Genomic DNA, 19,943 nt, shown 5'->3' with positions numbered 1-19,943 from the left:
GTTAAACAATGTATCGGTGATGTGCCTATTAACCACTCCAATGTTGTATGATAATTTAACAATTTAATATTTCCATGTTTGCATAGTTAGACACATATTGATATAAAACTTTATGTCATAATACTTTTTAGATGCATATTATATTGTGTTTTAGTATAATAAAAAAATAATTTTATAATTAAACTTACCAAATGATTCATTTTAGTTTTTGTAATTTACAATACAATATAATATATAACAATTAGTGTTTATAAATAAACTTTAAGAATTTTTTTTTTTATTGATCACTTAAGACACCAACATCAAACGTTATTTGTTAAACATTTTACAAGATTGTTATATTTTTAAAATAATAAGATAATTTCGTAGTTATAAACAACATATTTTATCAGTTAAATCTGATTAGACAGATTCACAGATTCTTTTCGAGAAGCTGACATACTGACAACAGTCAATATTTTCTGTGTTCGCGCCTTTGGAATTATAATTGTATTTAGCTATAAAAAAATTACGAGAGCATTTATTACATAATATCTACTTTTTCAATTTGTTGAACTCTAATAAAGACTTCTTAGTGAATATTTATTCCATAATGCTCATAAAGTAGTCACATACCGTTACACATTATAATAAACGTTATAAAAATGTAAATGAATCGTAATATTTTTTAGACTTCAACTATCAAAATAAACCATGTTAAGATATCAATAAATAATAATACATTTTAAGCTTATTTTAATTTAGTGTTATGACGTTATAATTTTGTATCATTTAAAATGAATTTCAAAACATTTTTTTAAATGTAAGATTTATTCATAATTGTTGACTTCGCAAACTGTTTCTTTTTAATCATCAAACATTTACATTTGTTGTTTGGATAAATAATACATTGTTGTACCGAGTGATGTGCTGTGGGTCAATTTAAAAGTCTTATTTACATTTTCCAAATTTAGATATTTTTTTAAACTGTGTTATATATTATTATTAATATAATGTAGTATTAAATATGAATGTATATTTAGGACAACGCTGTTATTTTGCCGTCTAATATCGTATTTACAATTTATTTTAATACAAACAATTAATGAATTTATTTCTTACGGGGATAGATACAAAAATTAATAATTATGGAATAACGATTGAATATTGATAACATATTTAGCCATTGTAATATTGGCATAAACTTACTAAATAATATTCCCATACGCTATAATAACCATAATTAGCAAACAATGTTGACATACAATATGGGAAGTACTATATACCAAAGTGTTATTCGGATTTTATAATCCTGGATATTTCAAATCTTATGAACTTTAAGGGTGGAAAAAGTAGGAAAGTATCTATTTACCTATTTATAAATGTATATTAATCTTACTAAAGCCTTATATCAAATCTTGTAGAGATTTGAAATTAATATTTTATCATACCTTATTATTTTTTTAAACTATTCATAACATTTTCTTATAAATGTTATAAAATTAAGTTGCGAATACGAATTATCGGCTATTATATTATACTCAATCATATAATATTAACATTTAATTCTGATTTACAATACGTTACACTGGATATTAAAATATCAAAGCGCCGGTGATTTTTTTGTGATGCTATTTTTGATAATATACCTATACTTATAGGGTATAAAACGTTAGTACATCTCCAAATAGTTTCGTTACACTACTTTTTTTATATTATAATTTATTACATAACTGCAACAGTTATGATAGGACGGTGTAACGGAAACGGTAAAAAAAATATTGTGTATTGTGATGATCAAAATGATCATAGTCTTAAATATGTACTTTAGTGATTCAGTAATGCAGAAAATCCTATAATATATTATTATCTCCTAGGAAAAAAAACAAAATGAAAAAATTTTAACATAGATATGAAACAAAAACTTGCTTGAAAAATAATGATAATTTATAAAGTAGATATATATTATGCGAATACAATTTCAAAATATCTTAAGCCCTGTTGTTATACAGTTATCAGATCAACTGTAGTTTTCTGAAGAAATCATGTAATACGCAAGTACATAAGTGTTGGCTACTTTTAAACATATTTTTCTTGTTTTTGAATTTAGCGGCAGAATCATTTTAGCGTAAATTTAAAATTAAGCTAAAAAGTTTAAGGAACTAGTAAGTTACATTTTTACAAAAAAAAAAATTCTAAAATGTTAGTTTTCACTAAGAGAGTTACGGAATCGTGTTTCAAGCTCTGTTTTTACCACTATATTATGTTTTAAAGGAGTTTCTTAAGACCTTTCAAATCTGGTTTTCAACTCGATGGAGTATTAACTATGACTTCAATAATAATTCATACATTCTTTATAATAGAATAATAAAAATGTTTTAGTAATTACCAATTATAATCATTGATTATACTAGTATTTATATTGTTAATATTTTTTTTTTCGTTTTTAGTTTTTATTTGTTCATAATTTAATATTAGATTTTAAATATTTTTCATGAAAGTTGTTTTGTTTAATTATTGATTAATATCGTTTTTGAATATAGAATATTATAGTATATTGACACACCAGTCTCCTACATTCTTTTCGAATGTCATTGGGCATTTGTTGTTCTTGATAACTTTTTTCACAGTTAATATTGTACATTTTATGGTTTAGAAATACTAGCTGCTGTATAATTTCTGTTTGTGGTTCTACTTATTATACTGTTACTTTTATAATGTCAAGTATTAATTTACAGTTGTAGCACATAATTCATAATAATACTAATATGATTGTGTGCAGTGTCAGTAAAATGGGGGGGGGGGGGGTAAAGAAATAAATGGTCCTCGCGACCTTTTTTTCCAACGTAGGTTATATTTTATAATGATATAAATTATAAATTATATTTTTATAATGATCAATTACCTATAGTGCATTATGTGTTAAAAACTTAAAAATCAACTAAATCCCTCTCCCCATAACAAAATCGTCTAACAGAAAATGATAGTGTGGATAGCTAGTGAATACGATGGATTTACGAATTAAAATTTAAAAAAAAATTACTACAACTGTCAACAGTATTATAATATTTTAATAGCAATAAAATCAGGAAAAGCGAATATTTTGGCCTAAATGTCAGTGAAACGACGTTTCTCTGGGGTTCATCTACATAGATACTTGACATAGAATCGCAATATCTATGACCGCTTCAAGCAGTCGACCGGTCAAGCGAGCACAGAATATTATATTATTCGAGTCTGTACCGACCGCGAGATCCATTGTCTTGCACCGATCTCGTTACACGTTTCAATTGTCCGAAACGTCTCCCAAAAACCACCGGGCCACGTGATAATCGTATCCGAAATTCATCCGAAGCCTCTATCCGCGACGTATAAATACTCGCACGTTACCGATTAATTGTCCATTCGAAGTCGATCGTTTAATCGTTATAAATCGTCGCCGTCGCCGCCGCAGCCACATCATCAGAATGTCGCAGTCTTGTTGGTTCAATAAGTCTTTGATCGTCTTAAAGTCGTCGTCCTCGTTGTCATTGTCGTTACTGTTGTTGTTGGTGTTGTCGATGATGCTTCAGCAACATCAGCTGTTGGCCACGACGGTGACGCGCTACAATGCCGGCGGTATAGCAGCCGCGCTACACGACGAGGGCGAGAAATGCGCGAGGTCCGCCGACCTGTGGCCGTGTCTTACCAAAGGTGGTGCAAAGGTCGTGGCCGCCATGGCAACGTATCCAGGCGAGATACCGCTGATGGGCCAGTACTTGACCCTGGTGCCGGACGGCCGTGCGCGATCCGTCGGTGACATCCGTGACGAGGGGCGAGCGGCCGTGAACAAAAACGGCAATTCGTCGTCGTCGTCGTCGTGGCCGTCCACGTCGGTATACTCGAAAATCGCGGAATTTATGGAGAAGAGGTCGCTGCGGATGTCCGTGCCCATGGACGCCGTCGCGTGGCTGATCGGCGTGACAACGTCTGTGCCCGTCACCAGGGAAGAGGGGAGGAAGAAGGACAAGGGCGCGGGCGTGCTGATGCTGGGTGGAATGATGATGATGACCACGCTCATGTCCACCGCGTTTGGGGCTCTGGCACTGATGGCCGCCAAGGGGCTGTTGACCAGCATACTTGCGTTGATGCTGTCGGCGATGGCCGTGTCGAAAAAATCTGGTGGCCACGGCCACGCCAGGACCACGTACGAAGTCATAAATAACCCTGGTCCACACCAGGCGTACCAACATGTGTCCGATTACAAATTGGAAAATGGCGCGGCCGTCGTGTCGGATGTAAGTCTCAGACCTCAGTCACTATTTATTTAATTATTAATCATCAATGTTCGCTAAAGCCAAATATACGTAAGCTAAATAATATGAAAAAAAAATGTATTGATAAAATATATCTAACCTTTAATATAAACCTACAGTATATTTATAAATAGGTATACACTAAAACAATAATTAAGTAACCCTAAACTGTTAAAAAATGCTAAATAAAAGATACACTTTTTAAGTATTTGAAATATTAAATATTAATCATATACTTGGAATGCATTGACCTAGACTCTAAAGCATCCAAAACATACCTAAAGAACTTTGCATCGAAGTTTGGGCCCTCCCTAATTAGAATCAGTTAAATGTATTACAAACACTTTTATAACCCGTAGTAGTATACATTTATACCTCGGAGTCTACAACTTGTGTATTTATATAATAGTATGTGAATAATCAAAATATTTTTCAAAATATCGAATGATAGTCCTTGTTGAATTCAATTAGGTATTGCGCTAAATGTATAAAGTATATACCCGCATATAAGTGAACTTGATATAAAATTATGACTGTATAATTATTATTATTTTAATGCATAATATATTATGTATTTATCCCCCCTCTGATTAATACTCGTATACGAAAAACCATGATACATATATCATTCTCATTGAACATTATACTCTCACTCCCTTGAACTATATACAAATGTGTGCCCCCCCCCTCCCGACAATAGAAATTCCTGAGTACGTAATCTGTATGATATTAAAGTAGTTCACTTTAAAATATTTTGATTTATTACGAAATAATAAATGAACGTACATAATATTACTATCTAAAACCATAGATTAATTTTATATTATGATGTATTTACCAAATTATTATTATTTATTATTATATATTATGTTATTATATATTAAAATATAATTATTAATCTTAAAGACAATAAGTCAACACTTAACAGACATAAAAGTATATTTATTTCATTTCAAAACACACACATAAAATATATAAAGATATAAAAAAAAAAAGTGAGGAGATTATTCTTCTTCGTAGATATTTATGATAAAAACAATAAAAATAAATAAATTAGACAGCAGTCATTAGTTTAACTTCTATATTATAGACTTAAAAAAAATGTAACATTTATTTTGTATTTTTAGATCAATGCTGGTCAATACAACGCAGCTCAAACCGAACCTATTCAATATGGCAATCAACAATATGATTAAAATTAACAATAATATTATATTATTATACCTAATGGTTCAAGATACTACATAGTATAATATTTATCAATGGGTTAGGCAAAAACTGATATTATGTATTTAATTTATTCATTGTTACTAGATAAATATAATATACTTGTAGAATATATTAATATTATTAATTTATTATGTAAATTGTAAATTATTGTCATTTGTTACTGAAAAATAAAAATATTTTGGCAGTAAAAGTTTTTTAGGTCATTACAACCGTTATGTCATTACGAGAAGATTTTTTCTTGGACGAGGATTCCGTCGATTTCCAATTTACAGATATCAAAAACTTGGCGACGAACGTGAAAAACAGCGCTTTTCCAAGCGTCACGGTTATCATGTTCAAAAACGTGAATATCACGACGAAAGCTGCCATCATGCTGCCGCCGATCATCATGTTCATAGAAGGGTTTTTGATTTTGATTTTCTTCTTTTTCTTCTTTTTCTTTTTCCTCCCTCGTCCTTCAATCAAAATATGAAAAAAAAATTACATCTAACAGACACAACCGTCATATTGAAACCGAAAAAATTTGACTGCGTACCTTCCGATAGACCTGTCGCCGACTCCTGTAGGGACGGATTTGGACCTCCGACGGCCATCTCCTGTGATCGGGCTCGGATCGCCGAACCCACGTGGCTGACAACAAAGTAACTACTATTATGTTGGTGGTGTTGTATGGTGTTGGTGGTGTTGGCGGAGTTGTTGATGGTGGTGATGGTGGGTTTGGCGGTGGTGTTGGTGGTGGTTATCGAATGGGGTTGCTCTTTCGCGCCCGCGGTGTGGGCGGCCTGGAACGACAAAGCCGCGAAAATCGCAAAACCCAACTTCTTCGAATTCATGACAGTCATCCCGTCGACGGTCACGACGGAAACTGTACTGCGTTATAGTGGCCGGACGTGTTTCTACACGGCAGGCCGCCGCGTAAGTATCGTAGACACGGACGGGTGCTGTGGCCGACAGGCGTCTGCTCGTTGCGGTCGGAAACCGTCACGCGCATCCGGACATGTGGGTCCTGATCGAAAGTATGCTCGTGGTAAGCCCACAATACTGTACCCACACATAGCATTACAATAAAATACGTCCAAGTGCACCTATAAATGATAGATATTTATGTCATTTTGCGGCAGTCTATATTGTAAATAATATATAATATCATCGCACGGAGTCCACCTCGTCAGAGTCTGTTCATTAGTTTCGCGCGACGAGTCGATCGGCCAATTAAAGACAGACGATATAAAATAAAAAAAAAAAATCGAAAACTAATCGAAAAATAGAAACGGCACCGGACCGAAGTTATATATACGCGGACAGACGTCTGCGACCGCATCAGTGCGAGTCTCGACACATCCGAACGACGACCAGGGCGACCTTATCGTTACAATATACGTATTTATAATATAAAATTATTGATTTCAAGTATACTTACGTACAAGTATACCTCCAACATGTCCACAATCATCAAGTGGTGTCTAATCGGGATCCTTGTCGTCGTGCGGTGTTCGTCGGGCCGAGGCGATTTAGGACCGGAAAGGTCGTTCGGCGCCCTGCGGTGCACTTCCGCCGACGGCCCTGGCACGTGTCTGTTCAAAGGCCTCGTCAAGAACGCCTTGCTGTACGCCGCGAGCCGAAGGGAAGACGTCTCGGCCTCTTCCGCCGATGACAGCAAAGTGGCCGATGGCGGCCATCTCCAGCAGCAGTCCAAAGGCATCGAGGAATACCTCATCGAGCAGATTCAGAACATATTCGGACTGTTTTCGTTCGGGTTCGATTTGCCGACCGAAGTTACCGCCCCGTGGTCGCTGCTCAAGTCGTCGTTCCTCAACGGTGAGTTAACCAAGTCCTCAGTTTCCTTGGATAATCCTACTCGTATATCAATGAGAGTTTCTACTATACACGATTGGGTACGATGCTTACAAATCCTTTGCTGTGATCGGTATGTCGGTATCCATGGTAAGCAAGTGATATACCAAGGTGTCAATACATAACTTTACTCTTATTTCACGACTAACCACTTTACCGTATTGTCGGATCTATATCTAGAAATTTATTGTGCGCACGGTACGCTTTATTGTTTTAGAATACTGATAATGGGATATGATAAAATGTATGTTAACACCGGTGATTAAAGGTATCAGGATTTGTTGAAAATTTGTATTTAAACTACAACCGCAAGCTACCTATAGCTTAACCAATGTGATACGCTTGCAGGGGAACTACAGATTGTAGCGAACAGACTGTGGAGGTTAATCGTACACTGTAAAGTGTATAGTCGAAACTCTCCAAACCCTCATTAAATCTTAAAATGTCCATATTCTTTTGCTACAGCGAAAAAATACTATATTAAAAAAAATAAATAAACTCAATGGAAGAAATATTGTAGGTAATTATTTTTTGCTACCCCACAATAATTGTCACTCTAGTGGCGCCAGCCCATGTTCGTACTTATTATAACCATCGATTAACACATAAAATGTCATGTCTTTACAATCATCTACGACGTTACATCCGGTTTTTTTAAAAAACTAAACAGTATTATGCTTTTAACGTGCATTTAATATTGTCTGTCAATTATAATAATATATTACCTACCTCCATAATATATTATATAATAATTGATATTGTTATCCAAATAAGTTGCAGGTCGAGGCAAAAAGAACAAGAACCTCGGCCCGATGCTGGCCGCCGGTGTGGCCATGATGGCCGGCACGCTGCTGCCGCTGGCGTTCGGCGCGCTGTTCATGTTGGCCGGCAAGGCGATCATGACCAGTCTGCTGGCCATCACCATTTCCGGGATGCTCGGTTTGAAGTCGCTATTCAGCAAACACGAACAGGGCCACGTCAAAGCGTACTCCGCCCCGTCGGCTCACTTCAGCGAGGCGCAGTTCGAACAGGAGCTGGGCGTGTACAAGGGCCAGACCGAGGCCAAGATGCACAGCTCGTCGGCCAACTACTACGCGGGCGAGTCCAACCCTCCGGGCGCGTACTTTAAGGGGGTGCGGCCACAGCAGCAGCAGCACCACGAAGAAGGGCCAGACCAACCGGCAGAGTATTACTCGTCAGCGGGTCTGATGGTGCCCAACAAAATCCCAGTGGTGGAGAAAAACGACTAGATGACTGCAAATCGTATATTTCATATTGTAGTTGGGTAAAATATTTTTGCCGTGTTACATTTATTAATTTATTAACGCTAACAAATAATTGTATTTAAAATTATAATTATTATTATTGTTGTTGTTGTTGTCGTTGTCGTCGTCGTTATTGTCCGTCCTCGCGGTGAGATTGTTATTCTAAGTATATTAATATTAAAATAATACACTATTGATATTTTTAAGACGAAATGCGCGATTTCATCTTTATTTTAGAGTAAAAATTCTTAAATTATTGTAACTACTGAAGTGTGAAGTGATGCGAAGGAGGGGGGGGCTGAAAATAATAAAAAAAAGACTATGTATTGTTAATGCGTACCAATTGTAGTATATAAGTGATGTAACATTGTAATCATATGATATTATTTATTTGTAAAATAAAGCGTATAATATTTTATATATCATTTATTTATAATTTCCACTTCAAGACAACTATTGAAGTCTTGAAATTTTTTTTTGTATCTTGAAAAGTTCATTTTCAGATGGATTTGATCCTGCACCGGTACACTTACGGATATCGTGCTCGTCTTGAAAGCTACATGCGTCTACACGAGTGGTTCTCAAAGGGGGCGATATTACTCCCCAGTGGGCGGTGAAGTGTCACCAAGGGACAGTGAACTAGTTTTGGGTGACAGAAGGGCCCCAAGCGTGTTCACGTAAAACCGTTGTACATGGTGTGACCTATAAAAATAATACATACTTGATAATCCATATAATAACTATTAGTCATTAAAAGGTACTATGTTGAGCAATGCACAATCGATTGTTGACAAAATTATTATCTTTATTATTTTAGCGATATTAGATTATGGATATTACATTTTATTATAGGTACCTATATTAATCAACCTTTTAGTACACCGTTTGATTTGACCCACGCATGTTGTGTTAGTTTTCGATATTATACTCGTAATATTCAGTCCCTTAAAAACGTGTTTTTTAAGAAATTTTTCCGTTTAATAAAATTGTATTCTCCAAAAATGTCGGATGCAAAAAGAATATGCCGTCAATATAACACGACGTATTTAAAGTTTGAATTTAAGTTTTTTTTAAATGTTTATTTTAATTTTTTAATTTTTTAAAATTAATTTCCTTATTATTAGTTACTAGTGAACTAGTTAACTATCCCACTAATCACAATTATCTTGCCATGAAGTGTATTACTGAATAGCTTCTTCAACCAAGTCATTAAATGACCTATTATGTAACCATCCGTTGTGCTTCTTTTAAATTTCTGTTACACATTGTACAAATTAATAAATATGTTTAAAAAAAAATTATTAGTTTTATAAATAAAAATAAAAATATATAAAATATAAAATATAAATAAAAACATGAATTATTAGATCATTTCAATTTTTTCTTTTAAATTTTTCAAATACCCTTAATTATAGAATTCTCACATTCTAAGGGTCGTTAAAAAATTGATTGACACTGAAGGGGATGAAAAATTTAAAAAGGTTGAGAAACACTGGTCTACAAAATACTGATGTTACTATAGTATACGGAAATCACTATTATAGCGATGAAAATCTCTGAAACATCGCTCGGGTTGTGAATGATTTTAACGTGATGTATCATATTTTATTATACCATATTAAGATAAATAAATAAAAAAAATATATATAAACAAATTTTAGATTTTTGACTATGTGTTATAAAAACGTTATAATATTATGACTCTGGAATCGAAAATACTGCAGCAACTGCAGTTAATATAGAACAGTGGTTCTCAAACTGTGTTCCGCGGAGCCCTGGGGCTCCACGAGAGTAATCTAGGGACTCCGTGGCTCCCATATATTATCTGTATTAATTAAATTCAAATTATTAAATTATTATTATATTTCTTAGTTGCATTTTTAATTTTTATACTTGTATTCATTATTATTTGGACCGTACCAATATGTATTATTTTAAGGTTTAAAACTGTAAACTATTTATAAATCCACATATTTGTTTATAATCAACATCATTTTCTATGAATTATTGTTGTCTCAAATAGACATTTCTGAATTTTGGGGGCTTCGTAATTTTTTTTTAGGAACATAAGAGCTCCGCGAACAAAAAAGTATGAGAACTACTGATATAGAATATTAAATTTTGAAATCTAAATCGTAAGATAAATAAATAACGATGGTCGGGTCATAAATTATCTGATAAGTTGGTTGACTACACTTGTATTATACGTACATTCGTTTATTTATAGATACACAGTCATGTGCTCGAGTTCTTCACATGACGTTTATGCAATTTGTCGTCTAGTCTGTTCATTCTCCGAACGAGTTCGACAATGGCTATACGCTTAAAGATTCACTTGGGACCTTCTTCAATGTTTGAAGCAGTATCAATTCATTATATCATATCGAATGTTTCAGATAAGTTTTCATTTTACTAAATACTACATTTTTCAACACTACTAATTTTAATAATACTCCGTCTAATAATACACATATTATTTGGCATAATCATTTAAGTGTCACTGTTTTTACAATATTGACAAAAATAATAATTTACAGTTCAGTAAACGAAACAGATGATTGGGATACCTACCGATCAGAGTATTGACCAGTGTCATAATCATAAAAATATCGTGTTATACATTTATACTATTATTATGGACGTTAAACTTAATGCCATTTTTATAAAAACAAGATAACTGGCGGTCAAATTATTTTTGTCATTGAATAAATAAGTATTATTTGACCTAATATATGTATAATTTTGCTTTATTTTAAGTGCCTATGAACTAATTTATTCATAGTATGAAATATATAATGACCTATACTATTTATAATTCATTGGGATGACATATTTCAGAGCGTAATAGTAATCAATTGTCAACAAATGTTTACATAATTACTATAATATATCGTGTAAGATATGTATAAACTGAAGTTTAAATAATTTGAATAAGAAAATATGAAATTTGTATTTAAGTAGTAGTACAGCTCATGAATTTGGAAGGTGGTCACACATTGTACGTGACATCCAAGATATTTGAAAAGTTAACGATTGTTTTGACACACATCACATATATTATTTACTATATAAGGTTACATTAAAATAATTTCGAGAAACTATATCGATACGCTTTATGAATTCAAAATAAATAATATTATTTGAATTCAATATTCGTTTTAAGGTTGTTAATATAATATTTGCATATTATTATGATATATTTATATAGTATATACTAAAATATATTAATATAATACCTTATTTATGAGGTAAGTATTATAATATTCATAAATCACAATCATAAAAACAAATATTGATATCACATATTAATATATTATATTAAATTAGAGTAGAGCATGAAGTTATTGGCAGGAGGGGATGTTATTTGTACCAAGTTATTTTGTTTTTAGTATATATAATGTTTTATTATGCATTTTAGGGTTATTTTCTTCTAATTATACATTAACACATCTTATGATACTGTTGTATTATCTTCTCTTTTTGTTATTATATTATTTATTTGATTGTTGGTAATTCGATTTTATAATGGAGCAGGTTAGGTGCCTATAACAGCATTTATATGTGTAATTTATGGTCAATAATCTTCTTTATCTACATTATTACAACAATCAATTAAATATTTTACAATCAACTGTAGTAATTTAAAGAACTTTTATGCTGAAATTTATTATTATTCATAATATGAGTATACTTTCATTACAAACAGTATGATTAGTTTTTGGTTTGTAGATCGTGTTTAATATCTTATAAATAATAATTAAGAAAAAAAAGTGTGGATATTTGTTTATGTATGTTTTAATGTTTGATCATTAAGTGTAAATAATTTGGTCTCAATGAAATACATATTATAATAAACTCCAAAGAAACCCCTTAGTGGCGGTTGACTAAACATTACTTCGTTAATTTTTTTTTGTGGTCTTAATATGCTCTAAAAATCTATGTTATTATATTATAGAAATGATCGAATATTTCTTTTACCAATGAGCTACATGATTAGAAGTACCCATAGTCTTAGATTAATTACTTTATAAATGCGTGTATAAAAATGTTCAATGATCAAAAAAAAAAGATAATACGATAATTATATCATTATATTGAAATTTTATCAAATGCAACAATGCTACAAATATCGAAATTAGTGTTTAATCACTGCACACTGCAAAATACCAATATAATATTTTAGATCAATGTCCTACATAATAATATGTGAATATCGAAAAAATTAAAATAATCATTGATTTGTTCGCTTGTGAGCGACCACTCTTATTTTTTGTTTGTATGTTGTAGATTTTCATAGTATCTTTGTACATCCATATTAAATGCATAAAAAAAGAAGTTTTGTGGTTTTATGGCCGAGATAATCTAAAAACTAATGACTCGATTCCAAAAACCAAATATCAATAAAACGGTATTCATATTCATATCAGCAAGAATTATACAAATAAAACCTAGCCAACTCCATCCCCGGAAATGTAAATGGCAATCATAGGAATACGCCTGTCCGAGCTTACTGTGATTTTAAAAAAAAAAAAGGTTAATCTAATAAAAGCCTAATCTAGTTGTTTAAAAATCAATATTTTTGAAATATTGTTTTACACTATTTTACAGAGTACGGTCAGAATCAAAGATATAGTGTACATATGAGGTGTAACAGAATCACCTGACAAATTGCTGAATATTAGACAATTGGTAACTGAAAGCTTCGTAGACGGCACGGACTATTCTATGTAATATGTGCATCATCATGAAATACCGAAATGCAGATAATATAATGACATGCACTCATGCAAGGTTACAGTAATGTCCTAGCCAGATATTTATTTTACTCAAGTATTTAATTTTTTTCTATATTTTGTAGAACTAGAAAAAACTTGAATACTTATCACGTGTTATTGACGCCATTATTCACTATCAAAAATTAGGGGGAGGCCATCAGTGCCCCCTTCGCTGAGTACGGAACTGGGCTGAAGTATTTGTGGACTTTGAAAACAGAAGCAATAAAAACAATTGCGAACTTCTCATTTCGAATATGATCGATTCGACTAGACTATCACTAGTGAAGTAGTAACACTTAATACAGACGTGGATTTGTATCCCATCATACTCTCCACTGAACCGATGAGAATGATGGAGATGGTTTAGAGAAAATCAGAGTACTTTATTTTGTTTTCTCTATCCCTAAAGCACGTAAGATATATTGCATTCAATCTAACCAACCTTATATTGTTAAATTTTTTTTTTTTTGTTAAGTTTAGTATTAAATTAAATTTCTATCACATACATATATATATATATATATATGCTGGATAGTTGACGATATTTTGATATTGACACCATACCTTCATTAAAATAATGCAAGTTATGAGTATAATATGTAAAAATTCACATTTTAAAAATATAATTAATAAAGCAGAAAATATGAAATATTGTAAGAATGCCAATGTACAAACACTTATTGTAATGTTCTCAAATTTGACGATGAGTCACTTATTGTTCATTCTTATACTATACATACAAATCGCTAACTATTCAAGATTTCGGGTTCTACAGAATTCAAACTTACAAGTGGCAAAATATCACTAATGTGTCGGAGAGTGAAAATAAAAAGGTCGATGACATCTTCTTAAAAAAAAAAAAACTACGATCGCGAAACACTCGAGCACCTGCGTACACCACATAATAATATTATACTGATCTACAACAATAGTATCTTAAAATATTTTATATTACTATTATAGTATTCTCTATATTTTTCCATATCAATGCAACATGATGTGGTGGCTACGTTATTATTTTATATTGTGCACTCCACACATAATTTGGCATGTCGGTTGGGTGGCAACACATATTATTATTATTATAGATCGCACGTATCATCAAACTCAGAAACTGTGATATATACAATATATAGTTATTACGTAGTAAAATATATGTCACTGAAACATATTATTACGAGTGTACGTTATGGGTTAGATCGATAACCGTGAAATCCGTGGTTTTAATAAACCAGTTACCAACGCAAATACGTACATATCTAGGTATACGTTTGAATAATGATTTTTCAATTTTATTTGCAACAGAAAATGTATACATAATTTATAATAGGTACTATTGTTTATGAAAGGTGTTTATTATAATCGATTATAATAATACAGTTATAACTTTGCTGACCACACGACAATGTCGTCGTACAATAAATTATTAATATAATAAATAAATATTAAAAATGCAATAATAAATTATTAAAAAAATATGATGCGCTGTACAATTATTTTCTTAGCGTTTACATAATTTTACAATAAATAATAAATATATTTGGCGTACCACGACGGGTGCAAAAAATAAAACAATAAAATGGCCCTAAAATGTGTTATTATTGTCCGTCGATCGATGGCGTGGGCGTCGGGGGGGTTTCAGCGGGCGGCGGAGGGCCGTACGCCATGGCGTGGCCGCTCAGCGAACGGCCGTGCGGGCCGTGGCCACCCTGCGACGGCACGTTGATTACCTCGTACGTTGTACCGCTGTGGCTGCCACCGCCTGACGCCAGTTTCTTCAGCGCCAGTATGGCGGACAGCATGAGCGCCAGCATGCTGGTCATCAGCGCCTTACCGCTCATCATAGCCAGCGCGCCCAGCTTGATCGGCAGCAGCGTGCCGGCCACCATCATGGCGCCCATCAGCAGCGGTCCCGCGTACTTGTCCTTCTTGCCCCGAGCTGAAACGGCCACAAAAACGGTTTATTATTATTAATATTATCGTCTGGGTGGTCTTATCAGGATTTCTCGACGACTATGCACATCAATCTCATATCTCGATAACTAGATTTTTTTTCTCTCCCTTTGAGACTTGTTTCAGGTATTTGAAAACCGTAATTTGAAAAATATTATATTATTTTAAGTTGAAAATATATATATTTTTTTTTATTATTTCCGTTGAGATTCGCTTAATCGAGACTTTACCATATTAATAATACTATCGTTGTTGTTTTTTGTAGAATCGATTACTGATGGTGTGAACTAATAAATGCATAGTGGCTACTTTACTCGATATACAGTATGTGCCTAGAGAGTACCTAAGTAGCCTAACGAAAGCAGTTTTTCCAATGAGGGATGGGTGAGGGGTTAGTAAAAACCTATATGGCTTATTATATTTATATTAGACATGAATGGTTGTTTTCATAACGACTGTGAAATCTTTTCGACACCACTAGCACATGAAAACATAATATAATTACTTATGAAATATATTGTGAGGATGCAGATAAATATTTCTAGTTGCTTAAAAATATATTCTTACATAAGCCCTATCAGCTTATCGTATTAGACTAGGTTCCTAATTTAAATACCCTAAAAACAATCAAAAAATGCTCTAAGACATACCGAAAACCCCCGAAAAATGCAATTTCATTTCGATTTTATTCTTCAAACTGGACACTAAAATTGTTCAATACAAATGAAAATACGGGCTTAACGAAATAAATGCTTTTCGTTTTGTGTAGATGTACCAATTGACGAATTAGTTGTTACTGGTTTGTGTCCCGGACGTATCATAATCGCATTTTAAATGGAAAAAGACGGTATTGACGTATCGATATTTTAAATATAGCACAATTATCGACAAATAATTAAAAATAGGAATACAATTTCTTGAGTTTATCTTTTGAAGTACTTATTAAGTTTAATCTATAAATGTATATTTTGCAATATACGCTAAAAACTATAATATATAGTTGTAATGTGCATCAAAATTAAAACAATTACCGAAAAATTACAAGCTTAAGTTTTTAGTTCTCTGATGCATGAAACGGATTTTGTACTCGAAAATCATTGCCCCGGGAACTTTCCAAAAAATAATGCATTTTGCAATGCGCGCCCTACTCGTTGCAAAAATTGTTGTGAACTTATTTTTGGATTCAAGTACCTTCGATGAGGGTGCTCTTGAGCGATTCCAACAGGTGAGCTGGCGCCCGGACGCTGATGGCACGGGACTTGACAAACGCCGTCAACGAGTCGACGAGCGCCGATTCACCCCCGACCGGCGCCGAAGTGGCTTCGATGTTAGCGCTTGTCTGCGGCGGTGGCGGTGATGGCGACGGCTGTGGCGGCGGGTCCGATTCACCGGCGGCGGCATTCTTGACGAGCGTCACGCAACCGGGAATCAGGTCGACGGGATCTGCGGACCGGGCCAGGGCGTCGACACCGGCGGCCGCGGCGTGCATCAGACAATCGACGGTGTCTGGGGCGGCCGAGCACTGGGACGCCGCCCTCACCACGGCCAACGGGACGACGGCTGCACCGGCCACCTGCAAGGACGTCGTCTGCAACAGCACCAGCGACGCGACAACGACGCACAAACACCCTGACCGGACCGCAGCGAACATCAACGACGACGACATGTTTGTTTGTCTGTTTGTTTGCTTGTCCGTCCGTTACTGTCCGTCCGGCTTTGCGTTAACGTATGACCCGTGTCTGCGCGGAACGTCCATATTTATGTGACGACGACCGTTTTTTTTTTGTTCTCGCCCGTCGACGATGTGCACATAATCATCACTCTGTGTTTGCTATCGCCGGGCCGCGATAATCGCCTGCCGCGTCTCGGCGACCGCAAACAGAAACGGAAGAGAGAGAGAGACAGGCAGACGGATTATTGGCGAAAAAAAAAAGAACGTATCCGACCCTCCGTGACGGCCGATGCGAAAGTACAACAATAATATTATGATAAACTGCAGTGCACCGACATCGTAAAATATTATCGCTGCACTCGAAATTGCATCGTCCCGAGTCAACTGCTGAGTTATTACAATGTGGCCGGGTAGCACGAAGTAAACATTAATTAACGAATCGATGGTGATCTATTATAATGGTCCCTTAGACATAATTTGGAGTCCCGTGATCGGTCCCTTAAACTAACACATTTTTCATGGTAACCAACATAATATGAAACTAAGAGATTTATCGAACCGGGACAATTCGCAACAAATTATGGGGTACATAAATATTTCAAATAAGTTTTTGTCGGGATGGATTGCGTTTGCATTAAAATAGTTACTATCCCATATTGTTACACGATGAGTTTTTATCGTTACATTTACTCATCGGCTCTAATATTGTTATAACGGTGACTGCCGTATAACTATGAGTACAACATAATAACTCAAATGCTCATAATATACCTAAATATTTCTATAAGAAACTATGTACTTCCATGCCATTAAAACAATTAACTTCCCTACAGAAAATTAAATCACAATCCACAAACGGTCTAGAAAAAACTGTAACCAAGAAAAACATGAAAAACAATTTGTCAAAACTTTTAGTACTCCAAACATTTAATACGGATGTTATTTCACCACTTGATTGAAATTATTGAGGATTCAAATGATAGAAAATACTCCTGAATAAGTCATTGCCCATTGGAAATTAGCAATTGTATTCAGCTGCAGTCAGATGTATTGCTTGTTGTACCAGTATCATTATCTATACACATTTTACAAGCCACCGTCGTTAACATAGTATATCATAAATGTGTATCATTTCGAAGTCGATTACAGTAGGTTAAATTTGTTTTGAGACGGACACTCGTGAAAGTTTACGCAATTAGATCACGCCGACTTCGTCACATGTGCGGTTAAAACGATGCTCGTTGTTCGATTGGTATGCGATATTGTTATAATAGAAAATTATTGGTTTTCTTTTTCTTTTTCCATTTTTTTTTTTCATTTATAATATGTCAGTGAAAATAATATAATGCATGCCACCATGTGTAATATATGTGTTATACATTATATTGTTCTCACGTAGAGTAGCTCAAGTCGTCATTAAGACATTAACATTATTAATTATTAAGTTTTTGTGTTTTAGATCAACAGTTTTTAAAGACCAATGATGTCAATTTATTACTCTGTAAGTCCATAGTAATATAATGTAACATAACACCTGAACTTGGACGCATTTAAAAACATGAGAAGTAGCTCGGCTGCTTATATAGGAATTATTGTGTGTGTCTCAGTATTGAGTAGGTCATGTGATAAAATAAATATGATAGTATGGTAATTAATGTGTTAAATTGTAATTCAATAATAAATACAAATACAAAATATACCAAAAATGATTCTGTAAAACGAAAATTGAACTGAAAAATACTATTTATATTTTTAAAATATCTTAAAGGTATACATTATTTATTTTTATTTTTAATATACCATACTCCGCAACTGCTAAGGCTATTAGCGTTTCTGAAATACATTACATTCTGAGGATGTATACATGAAAGGTTTATGTTAATTTAACAAGATATTGTGATTAATCTATGTGTATATGTCATATTTTCTGCATCAGGTTAATTTGAGTAGTTGAAGAAAAACGATGTCGTCTCTAAATTGAGGTGATTTCACATAGGTTGTAGGGGAGCATTTATCTATCTATATGGTCCTTCGTCTGGAGGCATTCAGTTAGCGGTCTTAATGTAGTTATAGTGTTGCATGAGATGCATTTCCGTTGTTCACTAGAAGTTAGTGAGTGAATAAGGTGTGAATTCTATTGTTCTAACAGTAAGTTAAACTCAATTTTAGCAAAAAAAAAAAAATTGTATTGATGATTTATTTATTATTTTAGGTATAACTAAGTACGTAGCTGTTATTAATTCAAGTCGATACCAACTTGCCGTAAAAAAATATGCATTGGGTTCGTAGAAATATCTTAAAATCAATCTAAATAAAACGTTATTTTTGTTAGTTAATAATAATACGTATAGTGGCAAAAATCAAAGTAAGAATAAGTTTACATAATATATTAAGTAAAAATATTTTTTCTTATTTCAACAAAATACTTATTCTCGTTAATTTTTATTTAATATCCAATTTTGTCAAAATTTGAACTTGGTTTGTTTATAAAAAAATGAAGGTACTAATATATTTATTTTATTGTCAAAAATCTTAAATTGTTTTAAATAACAATTATTTATGTGAATCCTTGTATACCTACATTTTAAAACCTAGTCGTATAATAGTTGAAAAAAAACAAATGTTTATTATAAAATACCTATAAAATATATGGTGTAACATTAGTAAAGATGTTCTGAAAATTGTTGTGTATTTAATAAAAAAAATGATAATTTAAGTAATGGTTGAATTTTTCAAGCTTTACATTTAAAATTAATTGAATAATATTAAAAATTAATAATCATAACTGAATAATCAATGTAAAAGTTGAACATAAAGCATGAAAAATACTGTATGGCTTATGATTATCATTAATTAAAAAATACAAAAAAATGTATGAGGAATTTTGTTTTCAAACATTTAATGTAGGTGTTAAATTAAA

At 33.2% G+C, this 19,943-nt stretch overlaps 4 protein-coding genes and 1 long non-coding RNA gene across 5 annotated transcripts; 3 read left to right on the top strand and 2 right to left on the bottom strand.

Annotated features, from left to right (window-relative positions):
• The first annotated feature begins 3,233 nt into the window (after positions 1-3,233).
• Positions 3,234-5,550, top strand: LOC111039443. The gene is made up of 2 exons (XM_022322967.1): positions 3,234-4,256; positions 5,402-5,550. Exons 1-2 carry the CDS (start codon positions 3,447-3,449, stop codon positions 5,468-5,470), a joined length of 879 nt encoding a protein of 292 aa, XP_022178659.1. The 5' UTR covers positions 3,234-3,446; the 3' UTR covers positions 5,471-5,550.
• Positions 5,551-5,656: 106 nt separating this feature from the next.
• Positions 5,657-6,405, bottom strand: LOC111039452. The gene is made up of 2 exons (XM_022322982.1): positions 6,040-6,405; positions 5,657-5,959 (listed from the first exon to the last, which is right to left on the bottom strand). Exons 1-2 carry the CDS (start codon positions 6,344-6,346, stop codon positions 5,700-5,702), a joined length of 567 nt encoding a protein of 188 aa, XP_022178674.1. The 5' UTR covers positions 6,347-6,405; the 3' UTR covers positions 5,657-5,699.
• Positions 6,406-6,655: 250 nt separating this feature from the next.
• Positions 6,656-9,021, top strand: LOC111039429. Its single transcript, XM_022322948.1, has 2 exons — positions 6,656-7,322; positions 8,139-9,021. The coding sequence occupies exons 1-2, from the start codon at positions 6,944-6,946 to the stop codon at positions 8,606-8,608; spliced, it is 849 nt and encodes a 282-aa protein (XP_022178640.1). The 5' UTR covers positions 6,656-6,943; the 3' UTR covers positions 8,609-9,021.
• Positions 9,022-12,407: 3,386 nt separating this feature from the next.
• On the top strand, positions 12,408-13,830 carry LOC111039441. Its single transcript, XR_002605097.1, has 3 exons — positions 12,408-13,156; positions 13,232-13,420; positions 13,482-13,830. It is a non-coding gene; the product is annotated as an uncharacterized LOC111039441 (long non-coding RNA).
• A 1,079-nt stretch (positions 13,831-14,909) lies between these two features.
• Positions 14,910-17,066, bottom strand: LOC111039428. The gene is made up of 2 exons (XM_022322947.1): positions 16,543-17,066; positions 14,910-15,337 (listed from the first exon to the last, which is right to left on the bottom strand). The coding sequence occupies exons 1-2, from the start codon at positions 17,015-17,017 to the stop codon at positions 14,997-14,999; spliced, it is 816 nt and encodes a 271-aa protein (XP_022178639.1). The 5' UTR covers positions 17,018-17,066; the 3' UTR covers positions 14,910-14,996.
• Positions 17,067-19,943: the final 2,877 nt, after the last annotated feature.

Source organism: Myzus persicae, unplaced genomic scaffold (assembly GCF_001856785.1).
Source record: "Myzus persicae strain clone G006 unplaced genomic scaffold, MPER_G0061.0, whole genome shotgun sequence".
In the NCBI taxonomy this organism is placed as follows: Eukaryota; Metazoa; Arthropoda; class Insecta; order Hemiptera; family Aphididae; genus Myzus; species Myzus persicae.
This window is presented reverse-complemented; position numbering and strand designations above follow the sequence as displayed.

Bases quoted from the DNA above. Each gene is read 5' to 3' on its own strand.
- LOC111039443 (XM_022322967.1), top strand. From the start codon at position 3,447: ATGTCGCAGTCTTGTTGGTTCAATAAGTCTTTGATCGTCTTAAAGTCG. The intron at 4,257-5,401 runs GTAAGTCTCAGA...TTGTATTTTTAG, and splicing joins GCGCGGCCGTCGTGTCGGAT to ATCAATGCTGGTCAATACAA.
- LOC111039452 (XM_022322982.1), bottom strand. From the start codon at position 6,346: ATGACTGTCATGAATTCGAAGAAGTTGGGTTTTGCGATTTTCGCGGCT. The intron at 5,960-6,039 runs GTACGCAGTCAA...TTTTGATTGAAG, and splicing joins GGCGACAGGTCTATCGGAAG to GACGAGGGAGGAAAAAGAAA.
- LOC111039429 (XM_022322948.1), top strand. From the start codon at position 6,944: ATGTCCACAATCATCAAGTGGTGTCTAATCGGGATCCTTGTCGTCGTG. The intron at 7,323-8,138 runs GTGAGTTAACCA...AATAAGTTGCAG, and splicing joins CAAGTCGTCGTTCCTCAACG to GTCGAGGCAAAAAGAACAAG.
- LOC111039428 (XM_022322947.1), bottom strand. From the start codon at position 17,017: ATGTCGTCGTCGTTGATGTTCGCTGCGGTCCGGTCAGGGTGTTTGTGC. The intron at 15,338-16,542 runs GTACTTGAATCC...TGGCCGTTTCAG, and splicing joins CAAGAGCACCCTCATCGAAG to CTCGGGGCAAGAAGGACAAG.